General features: G+C 45.6%; 1 protein-coding gene across 1 annotated transcript in view; it reads right to left on the bottom strand.

Annotated features, from left to right (window-relative positions):
- Positions 1–957: 957 nt before the first annotated feature.
- Positions 958–19506, bottom strand: part of ADAMTS2 (ADAM metallopeptidase with thrombospondin type 1 motif 2) — a 472420-nt gene continuing 453871 nt past the window's right edge. Inside the window, exons 19-22 of the mRNA XM_036749669.1 lie at positions 17033–17240; positions 14225–14354; positions 13222–13311; positions 958–6420 (exon numbers count right to left, since the gene is read on the bottom strand). Coding sequence (XP_036605564.1) covers positions 5972–6420; positions 13222–13311; positions 14225–14354; positions 17033–17240 — 877 coding nt within the window. The 3' untranslated portion in view covers positions 958–5971. The remainder of the gene's footprint in view (positions 6421–13221; positions 13312–14224; positions 14355–17032; positions 17241–19506) is intronic.

Below are 19506 nucleotides of genomic sequence, written 5' to 3'. Positions count from 1 at the left end.
CAACATAAGTAATGACACAGAGGTTGGAGAGCATATGATGTTTTAAAGGGATCTCTCTGGGCTTCAATTTCTTCATCTATAAAGTAGGGACAACAAATGTCATATTTTTCATAATTAAAATTGTGTTCCCATCTAAGAAGAGTTAACCTAGAGGTAAAAAGAATGATCTCTCCTAACCCAAATCAGAGCCTAGAAGTTTAGGCCTGTGGGGCAAGCTTCACAAAATGTTCCAGGACAAGTAACATAAAATTGCCCTCAAATTAAGGTCAATTCAATTGTGGAATGGGAGAGACGCTAGGATTCAGGGTCCCACAGGGGAAGACACTCTAGGAACTTCTCTATAGCAAGGATAGGAGAGAGAAAGAGGCCTTAAAACCCTTGCTTCTGTGGATAAAGATGCTGGTAATGGAGGTTGAAGGGTGAAAAAGCCAGTTGATGGCTTCCTTTTACTTGCTAATTAGGTGCTAAGTTCAGTTTTTTTCTACAGTATTAAAGGAATGTAAAGTAACATCTAGGGCAGAGCTCCAGTTGCCCAGCCTAGTTACAGCTCTGCCTGAAAAGCTCACAAGACAAAACACTTCACAAGTCTTGTCTAAGAATTACCCGAGTTTCTCAGTGAGCCTAAAATTTGAACAACACAGTGCTGGGTACAGCAAGGGCTGTGAAGGATCTAGTCTACATTTCCTCAGCTGGATTATTGGTGTCTTAAGGACTACATAACCATTTACAAATGAAACAAAAAGAGAATGATAAAGAACTATGAATCGTCAACGGCAAGACTGAATGATTTAGGTAAGTTTGGGGAAGAGGAGAGTCTCCTGTATGATGCTGGAGCCCCAAGAGTACCAGCCTATATAAGTCTCTGGATTTCACACACTTCTAAGGCCATCAGGTCCTTTGGTCTGGGCCATGTTAAGGTCAATGAGTCTGAGTGCATTCAAAGACAACACAAGCAGATGTTTGCAAAAACAAAGACATTTGAACTTTAATAAATTATAAAATTTAAAGGATCAACTCTGTATACACATGTTGTTCTACTGAGAATGGGTATTGGTGGCAGTTACCTGTAAGCCGTGGGTTCTGTAATCTCTTGTCCTGCTGGGCAAGGATTCTGCCCAAATGGGCAAAGGCCGTGCGTCAAATGTGAGTAAATAATAAATGTGTGACATGATTCAGTCCCTGGACCTCCTGCAAGCCTTATTGGGGGAGCACCATTTATATTGTATGTGCAAACTGTCTGAAACACTGACACTAAGGTCAGATCTAGGGCTTGTTTAGGAGGAAGAGTGGAGCTAACACTCAGATCATTAACTTGAAGATGAGCACCAATGAGAAGCAGACAGAGCACCCGACAAGCTGAGGTGACTCCCTCAGCTGTGGTGCCAACAGGATCCACGTAAAGCCAAAGGCCCAAACACATGTGAGATAATCTGTGCCTGAAAAGGTCTAAGGTTCTCATCTAGAGTGGACCCATTCCTCAGGCCCCCTGCCCAGCCAGGTACTCTTTCATTACTTAGCACCAGGATTCTCCTGGATTTCTGGGGCTGAGGCCTGGGATCTTCAGGACTTGTTTGCAATTCTAAGAGTTAGTCACGGAAGAATTGGGATGTGAGTTCCTAGAGGGTTCCCCCCCAGCCTGCTGTGAGGGGTGGGCAATGGTTACATACACCAGCCTTCCTGGTTCTTAGCACTGGCCCATCTCCTCCCAATTTCTAGAATCCTCCCATACTATCCTGCTGACACTGAGGCCTGGATCTGAAACCAGAGCTCATCAGACCTCCTTCACTCTCTTTTTAGACTGACTGCAATGCTTTCTCATTCAGTCTTAAGCATCATGAGGAGGCTGTGCACTCAGCAAGAAGAGTAAAGGCCTCTTAGAGACCAGGTCTCTAAGCCTCACCTCAATAGGACCTATCTCAGCATCCAATGCTTTAGGATGCCATTTGTGAAATGGAGCTGTAACCACTTGGCTTTCCCATCTATGCAAACACCTACCTGTGTGCGTCCTATGGGTAATACAACTAGATTAGAGCTCAACTCGATTAGCATAAAGCAATACAACTAGATTAGACCCTTTATAGGGTCATCCAGCTCTTTTCAGCTGTCATGCCTTCCCACAATGGACACAAGATTCCAGATGAGGTGGGAGTGAAGGGCCTAAAATTTATCCCCCTTGTTTTCTGATTTTACAAATACCTCCTTATTCTTGGCAACCAAAATAAATGGGCAACTTATTTTTGGAGATGTTTTGAGTTGAGGACTATAAATACTGCTTTTAAAATAGAAAAATGCAATAGAAAATGTTTCCCAATATATTATTGGTATTCTTTTTTTAGGAGAAATCCTTCCTTTTACCCTAAATATTAATTTTCCTGGTTCCTAAACACCATTAGGCTTCTAATATTTCAGCAAGATTCCTTGATTTCTTATCCAATTGATACAACTCTCTTACCAACAAATATACTTTCCCCCATTTAAAATCACATAGTCTCTACTTTCTCTGATCTCAGAAAATGGGCACTCTCATCCTGGCACCCCTGGATGTGAGCAGTGCTGGTCACACTGGAGAACACATGCAAAGCCAAGGGTCTCAATTCAGAGAGAGAAGCTAGGGGAAAAAGCCTACCAGCGTATTCCCCAATGGGAAAGTCCAGCGTTGAGCCAGCTGCCCATTTTGTTTATAGTATACTAAGCTTACACACTGCTTCTCAGAATAGGCCCTAAATGGCCACCTGGGTGCACTTGGCCTCAGGCAGTCACTTAACCTCTCTCCCTGGGAGCTATAGTAGACAGAGTGCTAGAAAGGGAGTTGGGGGATCTGGGTTGGTTTGAATTCTGACTCTGCTGATGTCTAGTCTTGTGACTATGGACAAACCACTTCCCCCTTCTGGGTCCCACTTTCCAATGAGTAAAATGGAGAGAATTAGAATTGCAATACCTACTTCTCAAAGAGAGAGTGAGTCTCAAATGAGACTATAAAGAGGAATGCAAATGCGTGATTACTGCCTCATTAGTACAGCAGGGTTCATACTATCACCTGCAAGAAGGCAAGGGCCGGATCAAATCTGGTGAGGTCACTTGAACCTTTGATAGACAGCACAGGAAGAGGTACATGATCAGAGACACCTCTTTCTGCTGTGCAGCACTGCCCAGGTACCAGGACCCAAGAGTCTTTGATTTCTTTTTGCCAAAAGCAGGAAGATGGGCGGTTAGAAGCAGTTGCTAGACACAGCTTAGACTGAAGGAAGCTTACTTGGCTCCTATTGGTGATGTTCCTGGATGAAGAGGAGGAACAGACCCAGGGATTTTTCCTGAAACCCTAGGCCTTGCCCCTCATTTTCTTAGAAGTGACCATTAGAATGTAGAGAAGCTGAGTTCATTTGAAGATACTCATTGTCCAATAAGAAAACAATTCTGCGGGTTCAGGGGGTGGGGGATTTGAAAGCATAATTTCAATGCAATAAAAACTGGAGCTTTCAAAGGATCCCTCTGTCCCTAAGGACAATGGTGACTGGGAACTACATGAGCAGGACTGAAAATCACTTTACAGAAGCAAGTTCCATCGGGACAAACTAAAGACAATGGAAAAGAGCCTTGTTCCCAACGATCCCAAATTGTGTTATCCAGAATCTATAGCAGGACAGAATCAATGCAATGGTCCACCGTTAACTCTTTTCATCACACAAGGAAGGGCAAGGGTAAATATGGCCTCTCTCCAGGAGGGAGCACATTCTATGACTATTTTTCCTTCTGTTTAAACAATAAACTCTTTTAGCATTAATGCCAAGAAATGCTTCTGCTTTTTCTCTTCACCCTAAATATTTCAACCTCTTCTCCCCAGAGCTTTGCCACCCACATATTCAGTAAAGGAAATAAGTGCCTCAGTTAAGCTGTAACTGTTGAGTCTTCCCTTCCAGGGGTCTGGCTCCCAGAGCTACCATTCTATGGAACATTGAAAATAAGATGGGGGCAGCTGTCAGAGTACCTTGGGCTATGCCCCCATTAGGGTACCTGAAGGTGAGGGGCAGGACCAAAGAAAACTGACCTGTCATCAGGGGCCACCTTGGGCATGGATCACATGCTCAGGATAAATGACCCAGCCTCCCCTGAGCAAAAAGTTGGATGTGAGAAGGATGCCCTTGATTGAAAGGGCAGTTCCTGACTCCCACCACTGATGGAGGACAAAGGTCTTGGCACATTTTTTTTTCTTGATAAAGCACCATTGATTTGTAAACTGGATGTATTTAGTCATACTCCCCAATAAGGGATCTAGAAAAAGACAAAATAAGAGAACTACTAAGCTTACTCTTACTTCCCCTATGCCATAAAAACTGGGATGCCTAACTTTGGGGGAGGTTGGGGCAAATAATTATTCTATGGATATTTATGGACCACTAAAGTCAGTGGAGGGGACCTGGATGGGTGTTCATTTAGGGGTGGAGACCAGAGTTGCAGCGGTGCTCATACTATCTTCTCAGCATCCTTTGAACAGTCTCCTTGTACACCGTGACAAAGGAAGCTGGGATACATTGATCTCCTGTAAAAATACATCTTGCAGGACTCTCAGTCTTGACTAGCAAAATATAGTATCTCTATTTGCCTTCGTCTTAGTGTTTTGGAGGGTTAACCCCAAGTAGCAGAAGAGAGTGAAGTATAGAGGGGATAATGTATTGAAATGGTGGTGAGAAAACCAGCATGTTAGTCCTGGCTCTGCCATTAGCTGGCTGAGTGACCTCTGGCAAGTCCTTTCCATCATGGCCTTCAGTTTACTCATGTGCGAAGCCATGTGGTCAAATGACCTCTAAGTTCTTGACTTCTACTCTAACATTCTATGACATCCTATTTGAACATTTCTGTACAAAACTCTCCTCTGCCTGTCCCAAAGAGCCCCAATCAGACTAGTGCAGTTTAGCATGGGGATCCACTGGAACTTTCACCAAGATTTAATTTTTTCTACTTGGGCTTCTATCCTGCTCTCAGCAGTCCATGAAGGGAACCACTGCACTGGTCCTTTGGCAGAGCTTGGTGGAAAGATCTTACCCTGGAATAGCAGGTACAGGGTTTTTACCCCTCTCTTCTTCCCTTGGCTGACTCTGCTGGGGCTGGAGAAGGGGTCATCATTGTAGAGAAGTTGGTAAGGGAATTGCCATGGGGAAGGGACAATTTTTTTCTCCATCAATCTACAAACGTGTGCATATGTGTGTGTGTGTATATGTGTGTGCACGTGTGTGTGTAAAAAATTGCTGGTTAGAGATGCTATTGGTTTGGAGTCAATGAACCTGGCTTTGAATCTTGTCTTTGCTACTTCCAAGTTATGTGGCCTTGGATAAGTCACTTATCTTCTCTGATCTTCAGTTTCATCATCTAAAAATGCTAAGTGTTGGAATAGAGGACCCCTTCCATCTCTAAATACAAGAACCCAGTGATCCATCATTGCCTCTCAAATGTGTCTCTACCTCTCAAAAGGTGAAGCCCAAATGGAAAGAAAATTTAGTGAGGCATTTCAGGAGCTGACTAATCCTGAGATCAAGAGCTAAGGAAAAGCTATTGGGCCTAGAGGCAGCTCTGCCCTCTCTGTAGTGGAATTTTTATGGCCTGAGATTCTTCCCAAGAACCCTCCCAACCTAGCTCTATTTTCTCTTGGTTTTATATCTGTTCTGTTAAAGGCTGGTGAATATCATATTTAAACAGCAGCCCTCCCAAGGGTATCCCCGGGTGCTTTGCTATGTCCATAGGAATGTCAGATAACTAAATGGGAGATTTCTCTGACTCTGTATTCCCCACTGTCATGGAAACCAACCTGGCCATTGTACCTCTGCCACCATCTCTCTCTTTTTCAGTCTTTTGGAATTGGGCATTTCTGCCGTAGCACCACTCCCCCTCATTTCTAGGATGGGCGTTATTACTATGCTGCCAGTTAGATCTCTCCAAGAGGAAAAAAATATGCTACCGACGGCATCTTTCTGATTTATTAGAACCTTCCGAGCATCTCTCTCTTCCATTTCTGAGCAATGAGCTCTTGGATCCTTTGATTCTTGGTCTTTTCATACGGGGTCCTTCTATGTGGGATGAGGTTGGGCTGCTGGACTTCATCATCTGGGCCTTGAACCTTATAGGGTGTGTCCACAGCATTGATGTCTGGATGTTCCTCCTCTGTGATGTTGGAACCTGTGGTGCTAGTGGGAGTCACTGGGGGGTGTGCCAGAGATGGCTGTACCACTGGAGGGGTTGGAAGCGTTGGGAGCAGTGCCTCAATGTCATTATTTCTTCCAGGGGTTGGCTCAGTCCCGTTGTCCTCTGTGATGTTATTGTAGAGGTTACAGGACTTGCAACACAGTTGGTTATAACCTGGAATGGAGCAGTATCGAGACAGGACTTCCATCCGACAGAACATTGACTTGTCCCCTTGACAGTGTTCTTCTGAAAGAGAAAAGCAGGACAGATGACCACACCAGGAAAATGACATGTGTGGATAGGCCTCAGGCCATATCTTATATTGTTAACAGAATGGTGGAGTGACAGCTGAAATGCACTCAGCTATACAGTGCCTGAGGAGGTATCCCCAGAATATTGAATGTTAGTTATTTGAGGGTCCTTAAACAGGGGTTCTTAACTTGGGGTCTGTAAACCTCTTTTCTGAAAGACATTTTGATAACTATATTTCGACATAACTAATTTCCTTTGTAATCCTCTGCCTTTTCTTTTGAAGCATTTGGGGTTAAGTGACTCGCCCAAGGTCACAGCTATTAAGTGTCTGAGGCCAAATTTAAACTCGGGTTCTCCTGATTCCAAGGCTAGTGCCCTATCCACAGTACCACCTAGCTGCCCCAATCCTATGCCTTTTTGAATGTATTTTTAAAAAAAAACATGATTGTGAGAAGGGGTCCTCAGGCTTCCCCAGACAGACAAAAGGGTTTAGAACTTTGCCCTAAAATGACCATCATTATGGCCTTCCTCGATGGTTGGATATAAGAGGTGAGTGAGAAACAGTCCTAGTCTCAGAGTCTGAAGACCCAAGTCTGAACCTCGGATCGTGTACTTTTTAGGTGTTTGATGCAGAGCAAGTCTCTTTCCTCATCAGCCATATGGGGATGGTAATACTTGTACGAAGTGACTGTGAGTAGAACATAAAATTTGAAGGGCTATAGAAATCTGCAGTGGCAGTTTATTTTCTGAAAAGGTTGTCTTGGCTGCCCCAGACTTGCAGTAATGGAGTATGATGACTGGTAGCCCAGCACAGACTCTCCCACCCCAGATCCATCTGTGATGTGGCAAAAGTAGGCCACAAATGGAGCTCCATGAAGAGGGTATTCTTCAGATTATTCTTAATGCCCAGCTACATTGACTCGGCCTGGTTCTGCTTGGTACCCTATTTGTCTCTTCTCATCTTGTGTACCTCAGGACTAGTTTCTCTACTAAGAAAAGCCATTCCTGTCTTGAGAAGTCAATGTAGCAGAAGGTTGGAGTGAGTGGTCCTGGTGTTTTAAGATCTGACTTTTGAACTTGGTGTGACTAGGTCTTTAGATGTGACCTTGGATCATTTCTTGCCTTGATGGAAAATGGCTCCCAGCAAAACACCTGACTTCTCCCCACCTTCCTTTGGGCCCCCTTGGGGGCTAGCATAAGACAGCACTGCCAGTGGTTGGGCTGATGGGTAGGGCAATCTCTGTCTATTGGAGGATGCTTACTGGACATCTGAGAGAAGAGACAGGGCTTCGTGTTCAACAAGTCCTTCAGGCATATCATGCTTGGACCTATGAGAGTCATTGTCATTGCTCTTAGGGTTACTATTCTTCAATACTTGCTAACCAAGAACACAAGTGGCTTAGAAATCCCAGGCTGCAAGTTGCCTCTACAGTCAGGTCTTTATTATGTAGTAAGCAGCTGACTCAAAATAGCAATTCACTTCTGAGTCATTTATATTTGTTCTGGGAATGAATCATACTGTACGGGCAAGAGACTTACCAGAGAGGTCATAGCCCCAAACCTTGGCTCCAACGTGGATCTAGCCTCTAGTTGGAGACCCCCATTCATGGTTGAACTTACCACCATGTAAGTGGCCTCTTTGCCTTTCAGAGCGCTGCAGTCTATTCCTTGTGGCCTTTACTAGCTGGTCCCAATTCTTTTCCTGGAGCCCCTCAGAGAAGGGTGAACTGTCTGATTCTTCACAGCTCTTTAAAGATTTAGGTCAATCCTTGTGTCCCTATTCCTAGTGTCTTGTCTCCTCTAACTTACCTTTACTTCTTCTGTTTCTAATTCAAATCAAAAACACTTAAGCACCTACCATATATAAAGCTCAAGAGTTACAAATACGAATTCAGATATAGATATCATCCCTGATCTCAATATAACATGTTTTCAATTCTTGGTTCAACTATTTTGGACATCTTCTTCCAGACACTTTCCAACCTGTCAACACCCTTCCTAGGCTGGTAGCCAGAAGCAGTCATGCTATCCCAGATTTGGTCTGACAAGTACAGAACAGATAGTACTGCCACCTTCTCTAATCTAGACACTGTCCATCTTTTAACACAGACTTCCTGACACCTTTTGCTCCCTTCGTTTCTTTGCCTTTAGGAAGGCAGAACACCATGGTGGGTAGAGTGCTAGACCAGGATGACCCAAGTTCAAATCTCATCTCAGGCACTTATTAGCTATGTGACCCTGGGAAAGTCACTCAATCTTCCATGCCTAATTTTCCTCATCTGCAAAACGAGGGGGTTGCACATTTTTCCAAGTCTAAAATCGTGATCATGTAACACCATTATGTTCTGTTCCTCCTGACCCTCTTCCTGATCATCCTGGGTCTCATTCACTATGTCTCTTCTCCTCACATCCTAAGTGTGCCCTTTGTCCTCAGGCCCTCTTTCTCTTTTTGCCATCTCAGTGACTCTCATAGCTTCAATTTTCAACTCTCCATAGATTACTCCTAACTCTACATGGGATCATAGTCAAAGCGACCTAAGAGATCACCTACTTTGACCCTCTCATTTTGCAGTGAAAGAAATGAGGGTTCTCCATGTGACTTATTTGTGTAAGGTCACCCTGAAAGTGGCAGACTCAGGACAGGACCAAAACAAAGACACCACTGATGACTCCAAACTAGTGTTCTCTGCACTGCACCATGACCCTCCCTATCTAGAACCAGTCTCTCCCTTGGGCTCTAGTCTTATGTCTCCAATGGACTACTAGACATCACCACTCAGTTATTCTGGTGGCACTGCACCTTCACAATTCTCCCAAGCTGCATTCACTTTTAGAGTCTCTTTTTACATGGAACTTTGACTCTCCTTTCCTTGGATACTTTGAAATCTGGTTTTGATACAGGGTGTAATCTGATTATGTCCAGTGTCCTCCTTCTTAGCTATCCACATACTCCAGATCAACCAGATTATGGGTGCTTACTTGGTATCAGAGAATCACAGATTTGGAGCAGGAAGGGGCCATAGAGGCTACCAAATCAAATACTCTTAGGCCAAAAGAGGTTAAGTGACTTGCCCAGGGTCATGCAGTCATCCTGGTCAGTGGCCAAGGTAGAATTTGAACCCAGGTTTTCCTGACTACAAGTTCAATGTCCTATCTACTACATCATGACGCTTTTTCTACTTTCGCATAGATTGAGACTGCTCATGCTGAGTTGGACTCATCTAAGGTTTAGGTAAGACACAGCAATTTTAGCCCAAGATTGGAAGTTGACCATCATATTTGAAGGGAATAATCTTCCTGCAGAGCACTGATGATATGACTGTTTGCCCCAAGACCCAGATATAAGGCGAACCTGAAATCGCTTATATAACACCAAGAGAAAGAACACTTAACTTAAAGCCAGGAAACCTGATTTATAGTTTATATTTTTTTACTTACTAGATTTTGACTTTGGGCAAGTCACTTCCTACGTCCAAGCCCCAATTTCCTCTTCTGAATAAAATGGGGTGGTTTGGATGAGTTAACCTCTCTCTGGGGTCCCACCAAATTCTAATATCCCATGAATTAACCTCCCATCATCACTCAACACTTTCTTGGAAGGACTCAAGCTTGAGTCTTCTAGGCTGCCATTTTTGCCATACTGTACTCCTTACCCAGAATACAAGGCTCACACTCATATAGCCCAGGATGGGAATCCACTCTTACCACAGTACCACTCTTTCTAAGGATGACAGGCCCCATATGCCATGGCTTCTTGCCTACAGTTCCATACAGTCTGGGGGCCATGGCTCTTCCCCTAAATATTCACCCCTTTGCATTGCTAGGAAAGCCAGGGCTTATTCCTAAACCCAGGAGATAAGTTGACAACCCCAAGAAGATTCAGAAAAATATTGTCTAGTTCAAAAGCAAAGACTTAAGTTGGACACATCAGCCAGTAGAAGACAATAGAGAGCAGGAGAGAAGCACAGACTTGCACGAGAGCATTTCAGTGGAAAAGGAACCAGGGCTTTGGAGGGGACGGGGCCTCTACCGACTCTGATGGGTAGGAAAGCAAACATTCCTCCAAACCTGTTTTCTATCTCACCCGGCAAACTCCCCGTGAGTGGCAGCCTTTGTTCATCGCTTGAGGTGTTTACACTTGTTCTGCCCTCTTACTGCCCTGTGTTTCCTGAAGCGTCTCTCAGTTGCCACATTTTACTGAGAACATAAAATTGGAAATCTGGCCTCAGTGGGGATGGGCCAGTGACAACTCAGGTTTTTTTGAAGCTTGGGTTACATAAGACCAGTGTGGACACAGCCCTTAGCCAACCATAAGCTATATTGGGAGGGCCCAGGGCCCAGAGTTATATCCTCCATCTCCATCTCTATCATGGATAGGGAAAATCTTAATGTCTGACTATGTAATACAGACCAGCCTAATGCTCCTGTCAAAGCTCATTAGGTAACAGGGCCTTCTTCATCATAGGCTTTGGAGAAAAGAATTTTAGCAAAGCCTTATTACTTCCTGGTCCAAGGTATTTATTCAGGAGTTACCAAATGTGAATGGTATTTGATATGATGCAAAATGTCGCCCTACAGTTATCTCCACACCTGCCCCATCACCACGTAATTACTCTGAAAAATTGTCCCTTGTGAAACTCAAAATGGATTCTCTAGGCTCTTCTCAAATCCAGGTATCCATTCGGCCAAGCTCTTATTTTAACTGGTAGAATGTATGATTCTATATCTTCAAATCATGAGTTGGGGGAGGGACTATATTTTTAGAGTTTCTGCAGGACAGTGCATGTAAAGTGCTTTGCAAATCTGAATGTACTATAGAAATGCTATAATAATAATAATAACAGGAATTATGATTATTATGGGCTAAAGTGGCCTTGCACAAAAGACCTGAGAAGCAGACTGAAACAGCACATCTTTAATAGTCTGTTAAGTACATACAAAACACTAATAAAATATCCCTGATAAACCAAAGTGCATATTGACGTGGTGCACGATGCCCGGATACCTTATTGCGCCACTCTCGACAGCCACCCATATCTCAAAACGTCACTAAACAGTTAGTTGTCTATTGAAAGTTTGAAAGTTAACAGTCGTGAACATAGTTATACAGTTTAACACCGACTATTTTACATTAACAGTATTCAGTGCCAGCTATGTGTGTGTCTTTGCTTCGCGGTCATGGTGATGAAATATAAACAGCTTTTGGGGAGAACAACAACAACGCCACATTTGTCTAGACCGCCAGCATTCAAAGATGGAACTGCATGGTGGGTAATGACACATCTGAAGCTAGAGATTCGAGTCTGTCACCTGACAGGGTCCCACTCAGGGGCGTGGGAAGGCCCCGAACTTAGAGCCTACGGATGACTTGGTAAATAGAGATGTAGCTGAAATATGTGCATCCCAAAACTAAGATGTCTTTTGAAATGCTCTCTAAAGGACTAACACCTCTTCCTTGGCACAGAAATGTCACGGAAGTAACGAGGCCATTTGAGTTTGGAGGAAACAAAAGAAAAAAGGACTCTCTCTCCTTTGGGAACAGTGCAGATTCCCCTAAGAACATTCCTGACTTCTCATCTGTGCCAGTTTGAGTCAGATCCTGGCAGACAAGCTTGTGATATACCAGTGTGATGTTTGCTTTTGAAGTCAGGCTTATTGATCAGTGCTCCTACCTTTCACCTTTAAGGCATTTTTCTAAATGTTTCTCCTAAGCAAAACAGCCATAACAATTGAGGTAATTCTGTAGTGGTTTCCGCAGTCCCATTGGCCACTTGACATATCTACATGAAATAGTCTCTGACTGTCTGTTTCTTGGTCAGTCTCTCACTCACACAGGCATGCTGCTCAGCGTCAAAACATGTGCAGGTTAGCAAAAGACCTGGGAGGCTGATGAATGAAAACCCAGAATAACAGGGTCTCTCTGGACACTACACCACTTCTGGGGCAGGGGAGGCCACGGGCTATAGGGACAAGAGTTCTGCCAAGTGCAGAAAAGCCCAGACTTTGTGTTGAGACACAAAACCCTTTATGAAAACGGGCCCAGGGGCCCCAGGGAACACAGAGCGAAAGAGCAGCAGCAGCGGCGGCAGCAGCAGCAGCAGCGGGGCAGCAGCAGCAGCAGCAGTGAGGGGAGCCTTTAAACATTCCCACAGGATGGAAACATGAGGAGCCTGCGTTGTTTTGAGCATTGCACAGGAACAAACACGAAATGAAAGGAAGAGAAAAAGAACAGAGCCGGGTGCCCTGTGGTGAGCACAACACGGGAAGGAGGTGGGGTGGGGATGGAAGGCAGTCTCTCATTCATCTATCTACCCCTGTTGGAAGAAAAGCAGGCGGAGGGGAGGAGATGTTGGGCAGAGGAAGAGGAAGCGAAAGAAACTTGGCACTCCAAGGTCTGTCGTCATGGGGATGTGATCATGTTCATGACCGGGTCTCGGTCTTGGCCCCAAACTGCACATCTTGGACCAGGGAGTTGCTTTTCACCTATGCCCGAGAGCCCCAGGCTCATGGCTCTTGGCACTATCCCGGAGGCCTGGGCCTCACAGCAGAAATTCTCCTTCCCACGTCCACAGGCCGGGACATCATCCGCCTCCAGGGCAACACGGGCTCTGAATCAGAGAGAGGCCAGGCATTGAGGAGGCCCCTGGGAAGAAAGAAAGATTCAGCCCCAGAGAAGACTCAGGAAGAGTCAGGGGAACTTTCCATAGAGAGAGAGGAAAAGAGCCAAAGGCAAGATCCGCAGTGGCCCGGGCATGCAGGAAAGGCCGAAGGCAGAGTTATAAACGGGTCTTTTACTTGACGAGATTTTCTGGATTGGATAGTCAGGATCTGGACGAGACAGCCACTGGATGAGGTAACTCTTCTTGGAAGGATCAGAGATGTTTCCTAAGAGAAAGAGAATAGAGATGTTTGAGCCAACAGGGGATGACCTGGGATCTCAGCGCAGGCTTCAGACAGAGAGATGTCTTTGAACAGGAGGGGAGAGGAGTCCAGCTGAGGGTCAATCATTATCCTAGTAAGGATCTACCTGGAAAAGCTTACCAGGATTTAGGCTGGAGGACTGTTATCATGAGCTCTGGAAATTCCCAAACTCAGAAAGACTGAATGATGGAAAACTTCTTGGGTCAGATTCATAAGCGATTGTCATCAAGACCCCATAATGCAATCACTGCAAAAGGTTTGGATTAGGTTGGACACAGAGAAACAATTTTGATTTCTTGGATAGGCAGGTCTCCAGCTTAGAGACATTCAGCCCTAGGTAACACTTTCTTGGGCTGGACATCCCATAGGAGAGTCTGGCTCCCGGTTCCAGTACTTTAAAAAATCCAGGGATTGAACGGGACACCCCCATGGGGATTATTTTAACAGCTCATCCTGAACCTGAGCTCTTCCTCCCTGACTTTTTTTGCCCGAGAGTCAACATCCAAGGTATCATGATGGGTGTGATGACACCTGAAATGAGGGCAAGGTGCAATCACACATGGCACTTGCTGCTTAGAGGAAGCCTAATTTCACCACACACCTTTTTTAGGGGATAATTACAACTTATTTAGAGATATGTAGGCGCATAGGATCATAAATTTAGACCTGGAAATGACCTTGGAGGCCATCATTCCCTCAGTTCATAGATGAGGATAGTTTGCCCAGGCTCACACAGTCAGTAAACATCCAAGACGGCATTTGAACTCGTGTCTTCCTGACTTCAAATCTAGTGACCTATCCCCTCAATCGTGCTTCCTCTCTAGGTGACCCCCTTTGATCCTACATGCCAACCTAGCCAGCCTTGGAGAAGACTTACGGGGACATATGGAGAGTCTGCACGTCCTTGCTGTCTCAGGCCGCTCCTCCCGACAGGAGCCAATGGTACCGTCCTGGGTCCGGCACAGGACCTGGCGCTCCTGAGTGCCATTGCCACAGCTCACTGAACACTGGAAGAAAGGCGCCTTGTTAGTGCTTCCCACATGTGAGGCTGTTTAGAAATCTGCTCTCTCTCTCTCTCATATATATGTATATAGTGTGTATCTAGTTATTTACACATTGTGTCTTCACTCCCTTACTGTCTCCCCGCCCTCATTCTCTGCCTTAAAATATAGTAGGGACTATTTTTGCTTTTTGTGTACGTCCATAGCTTAGCCCAGTGTGGAGCACCTAGTAGGTACTTACTATATACTTGTGACTGACTGGCAGCTTATAGATCAGTCTGTACATGGTACCCAAGTAATGGCACTGGAAGAGGAAAACCTGCTTCCCCACTGGACATGAAGCTCTGGGAGACTACCTACCATCCACACACCTTTTCTAGAAATACTAGAAGGGCCACTAAATCTTGAAATAGAGCTCTGGAAAATCAGGCTTTGACAAAGCTCGTTGATAATCAAATGGAGCTACTAGACCATGCCTTAAACCTAAATCACACTGGCTTTCACTGATTGGCCTATAATAGGTCCCACACCAAGTCTCACTTGGTCATTGTTTTGGTTTTGATGGCTCAGAGTGAGTGTAAATAGAAAGTATTTCTGTTCTGGCCAGAGAATCTGAGGGTCTTCCCCTGCTGGATTTATTTATTCATTCATTCATTCATTTATTTATTTTTGAGTAGGCAGACTAGGCCATCTTTTGCCTCATTTCTTACTGAGCCTTAAATCTCTGAATCACTGAATGGGTGTTGCCTCAGAAGAACTGAGACCTGGGAAAGATCTTAGATTAAAAAGGCCAAGGTCTCCCTGCTACATCTGGAGCTATTGCTAGTCATCCTGACCTTTGTCTTGCCACTGGACTTAAATGACTCTGGAGGACAGAGTGTGGCTGATGAATGCACAGCCCTGCCTCACTTAAATCCAACTCACTTGCGAGTCAAGACATCACTCTCCTGACATCACTGGTCCTCTTTAAGAAGGAAGGATGAACAACAACAACAGGAGGGCTACTAAATCCACACTCACACTGTACTCTATGGCTTACAAAGAGCTTTACGTAAGTGATCAGAAGTGGCCCCACATGGACAGCTCATTCTTGCTCCCATCTGAGTGAGCATTTTCAGCCAAGATGCACAAGTTTTACAAAGCCCAGGTATCCAGGTATCCACACAATCACTTGAGTCCCTCCAGGCAGTCACAGCCACAGATGCTCAGAGATGGAGCAGGCCTTACAGGTCAGCTGCTCCTACACCACCTTGTTTGACGGAGGAGGAAGCTGAGCTACAATTAGTGATAGTGGAGATCTCAGGTCTCCCAAATCCCACTCCAGGGCTCCTTCCACTGACCTGCATGTCTGCTTATGGAATAGGGATTGGGCCTTTTCTTATTCTTGTAGCTTTCCAGGGTTTCCTTGCATGGCTTCCCATTCCTCAACCCAAGTGGAGAGGTGGTTCCAGTGGTACTCAATCACAGAGGCATGACAAGTGACACAGTGAACACAGCCCAGCCCTGTCTGGATTTAAATTTCCTCTCAGAGAGGAGGGAGGGCCAATGAGAATCAGCCAGGAAGAAGTGGAGGCCTCAAAGAGGAATGACTAGGATATTCCCAAGGGGACTATTTTGAGCCTGGATCTGTGCTCAACCTCCATGAATCTCATCTGTATGACTAACTTCTGCATAAGATAGATCTGCCTACCTTGACAGATTCCTTGGTCTGTAAAATGCTCTCTGTTTGTTAAGGCAAACAAAGCAATGTTGGAGGAGGAGCCTGGCTCCAGCTCATACCTAAACAAGAATTCTTTCTACATCACACCTGACTAGTGGTCATCCAGCCTTTGCCTGCAGACCTCCTGCGAGAGGGAACCCACTCGTTAGCTCCCAAGGTGGCCTTTTCAGTTTGGGATAGTTCCAGTTGGATGGAAGTTTTCCCTGACATAAAGCTTCAGTTTGCCTCTCCACATCCCACTGCCTCTGTGTCTGTCTTCTGAGGCCAAATGGAACACCCCCAGCCTCTCTTCCACATAGCCAAATTTTAGAAGACAGCTCTCATTTATCCCCTTCCTTCCCTTCTTTTAGGTCTTGTTCCATATCTGGGACCTGTTCATTCTGTCAGAATCCCCATATTCAAATTGGAATCTTCTCTGGTCTTCAACTGGATAATTTCTGCTCTGTGTCCAACAGAATCTGCTCTATCAGCCCCAGAGAGGACTTCATCCTTAGCCTCACATTTCTGCCTCTGTCGTCCCCTCAGGGCTGCTGACTCCTCTCCTCAAAGCTTTCCAGACCTTCCCTCCCAACCCCAATGTCTTCTCAACTTAGCATTCCTAACAGAGACCCACTTGTGTTTCTAATTACCCCTCTTGGGACCAGAATACACCACCAAATTTTCATTCATGTTACAGTGAAGGAACTGGTCTGCTCCCTGAGTGTCTGTAGTGTACTGCTTTAGCATCCAGGGTTATCTTTGTGTCTACCAGGATCTGGCAACTGCGACATCCCCATCTGCTTTAGTGTCTGAGTGCAGTGACTACCTCTAAGGTCCTTTTCATCCTGGTGTGTGTGGGTTCAGAGAGGCTTCTGGCTCTGAGAGCGTACACCATGACTTTTCCACTGATAAACCACTGAGGTGTAGCAATGGCTTCTGGAGACTGGGCCTCTTCTCTAGGATGCATGGGGAAGGCGAAGCTTACCTGGGACCAGGGCCCGATTCTCCACTGTCCAGGGCAGAGGTCCCGGTTACAAGCCCGCCTACCCTCTGGACGGGCCTCATTGCAGTGTTTGGTGTGGACAGAGCGATTGGTGTTGTCGTGCAGAGGTTGCACACAGCGTACTGAGCGGATCTGGTAACCAGTTTTTCCGCAGCTTTTGCTACATGGCTCCCATTCTCCGGTGACCCACCTAATAGAGCCAGAAACAAAAAAAGGTAAATTCTCTAGCACCCTCAGATTTGGAGCTTCTTGAAGCCTACCTCTCCTAACTCCCAACTTTGTGGGATAAGGTTCTGGGGGTTACTATTGGAAGAGAACAGGGAAGGAGGAAAGGGCTGGATCCACAGAGGGTATGAGGAGAGTATCAGGCAACAGCTCCCATGACACTCTTGTGAGGCCCGAGGGGAGCCACTGGGAGATCAAAAGTATTTGATACAGATTTGGATTGGGTGCCTTTGGTGGGTGAGAAGGAACAGACCATGGCTAGGGAATGACTGAGCATGCAGCTTAGCTTCACGAGTATTTACTCAGTAGGGCTCAGGGCCATCCTAGGGAATCAGAGGGCATGACACAGGGAACTTATCAAGACCGACCAATATGAACAGTAGGCAGGAGGGAACAGATTGTTTTGCCTGGGTTCAGAATCATTAATGCCGTATGCATTCCTGCCTCCCACTCCAAGGCCTTGAAAGCCCTGAGTTACTACCCCAAACCCTCTCTAGTATCCTATATGGCCAGGCCTCCTTGCCCCCGCCAACTTGATATCTTGTATATCTCTGACCCTCTGCCCCTACCCTGATACTGCATGAACCCCCTTCTTGTCTTTTACCCTTCATCCTTCTAGGTTCCTATTTTCCTCTCTGATACAATGTATGCACCTTGGCTTCTACTCTAATCCCTGCTTGGTCCAATACAACTCCCTTGTCTCTCCCCCACACACTGTGTATCCCTAGCCCTCGCCTCAATGTTCTGAATGATCCAACTCTGACCTGATGCCCTGTATGGCTCTTCCTTAGGCTCTAGATGCCAAGAGCAGCGGTGGGGAGTCAGAACAAGAAAACCTCAAGTCCCATCGGGAGAAACCCACTGATACAGACAAGGCTAAAAGTGGGGGGTGCTTCACATACACCCAGAGTGAGTCCTATGGCCCAAATCCACCTCTGTGTAGTTGGGATTTTTCTGTTCTATATTTGGAGGTGAGGGAAATGCTATGAAACCATTCACACTCTAGTACCACGGAGGCAAAAAGCCAGACTTTTCAAGCCCAGGCCTGATTTCACATGTCTTGGGATGGGATGGAATTATCACCAGTGGGCTATTTATAGTGTAGGCTTAGATAGTCAGACACTATTGAGCAGGTGGTGGTGTAGAAATATTGTGTTTTGGTAGAGGTTATTCAAAGGGAGACAGCACAGAGGAAAGAACACAACATCTGGAGCCAGAGAACATGCAGTCTGCCTAGACCTTGGATTTGAACCTGAGTACTAAGGTCACTTCTATGTTCTCAGGTCATTTCCAGGTCTGACAGTTTATGTTCCGAGGTGTCCTTCAGCTCTAACATTCTATTTCTTTGGGTCTCTTTCAGCTCTGACATTCCATATTCTAATCTCTCTCTCTCTCTCTCTCTCTCTCTCTCTCTCTCTCTCTCTCTCTCTCTCTCTCTCTCTCTTTCTCTCTCTCTCTCTCTCTCTCTCTCTCCCTCTCTCTCTCTCTCTGAAGCAATATGGGTTAAGTAACTCACCCAAGGTCACACAGCTAGTAAGTGTCTGAGGCTAGACTTGAACTCAGGTCCTTCTGACTCCAGTGCTCTATCCACTGAGACACTTAGCTACACCTTTAAGAGCTCTTCTAATGTTTATATTCTCCTTCCAGCTTTCTATTCTGGAATCTTCCACAGATTCTAAGAGTCTACGAAAGGAGGTGCAGATGACCTTCTCAATGATGCTTATTTATTGTGTCTTTGTGGCATCTTGAAAGGGATTGTAGAGGGGCTAGGGCAGGGGTGGGGAACCTGCAGCCTTGAGGCCACAAGTGGCCCTCTAGGTCCTCAGGTGACTGAAAGGGCTGCACTTGAGGGCCTAGAGGGCCACATGTGGTCTTGAGGCCACAGGTTCCCAACCCCAGGATAGACTTTCTGGATAAGTAGGAGATCAGTTACTTCCCTTGAAGAGAGAAATGCAGGAAAGGCTTGTACTCATCTGTCCAAGCAGTACCCTCCAGCAGGTACGAGGGAGGTGGGTGGGTGTGGTTGGCTTTGGGTCATAGGTGAGCAATAGTGGGGTGACTAGGATGTTGCAGAAAGATGATGTCTTAGCTTCTCACACAGAACTGTCTGAAATTTAGGATCATGGGTTCTAAAGTTTGAAAACGACCTTAGGGTTATCTAGCCCAGAGGTCTCAAACATGTGGCGGTGAGCTACATTCAGTCCACAATACTCTGGAGGGCAGCCTGAGCC

The sequence above is a fragment of the Trichosurus vulpecula genome, chromosome 3 (genome assembly GCF_011100635.1).
Source record: "Trichosurus vulpecula isolate mTriVul1 chromosome 3, mTriVul1.pri, whole genome shotgun sequence".
Classification (NCBI taxonomy): Eukaryota; Metazoa; Chordata; class Mammalia; order Diprotodontia; family Phalangeridae; genus Trichosurus; species Trichosurus vulpecula.
The sequence above is the reverse complement of the archived record's forward strand: the minus strand, read 5'-3'. Positions and strand labels throughout refer to the sequence as shown.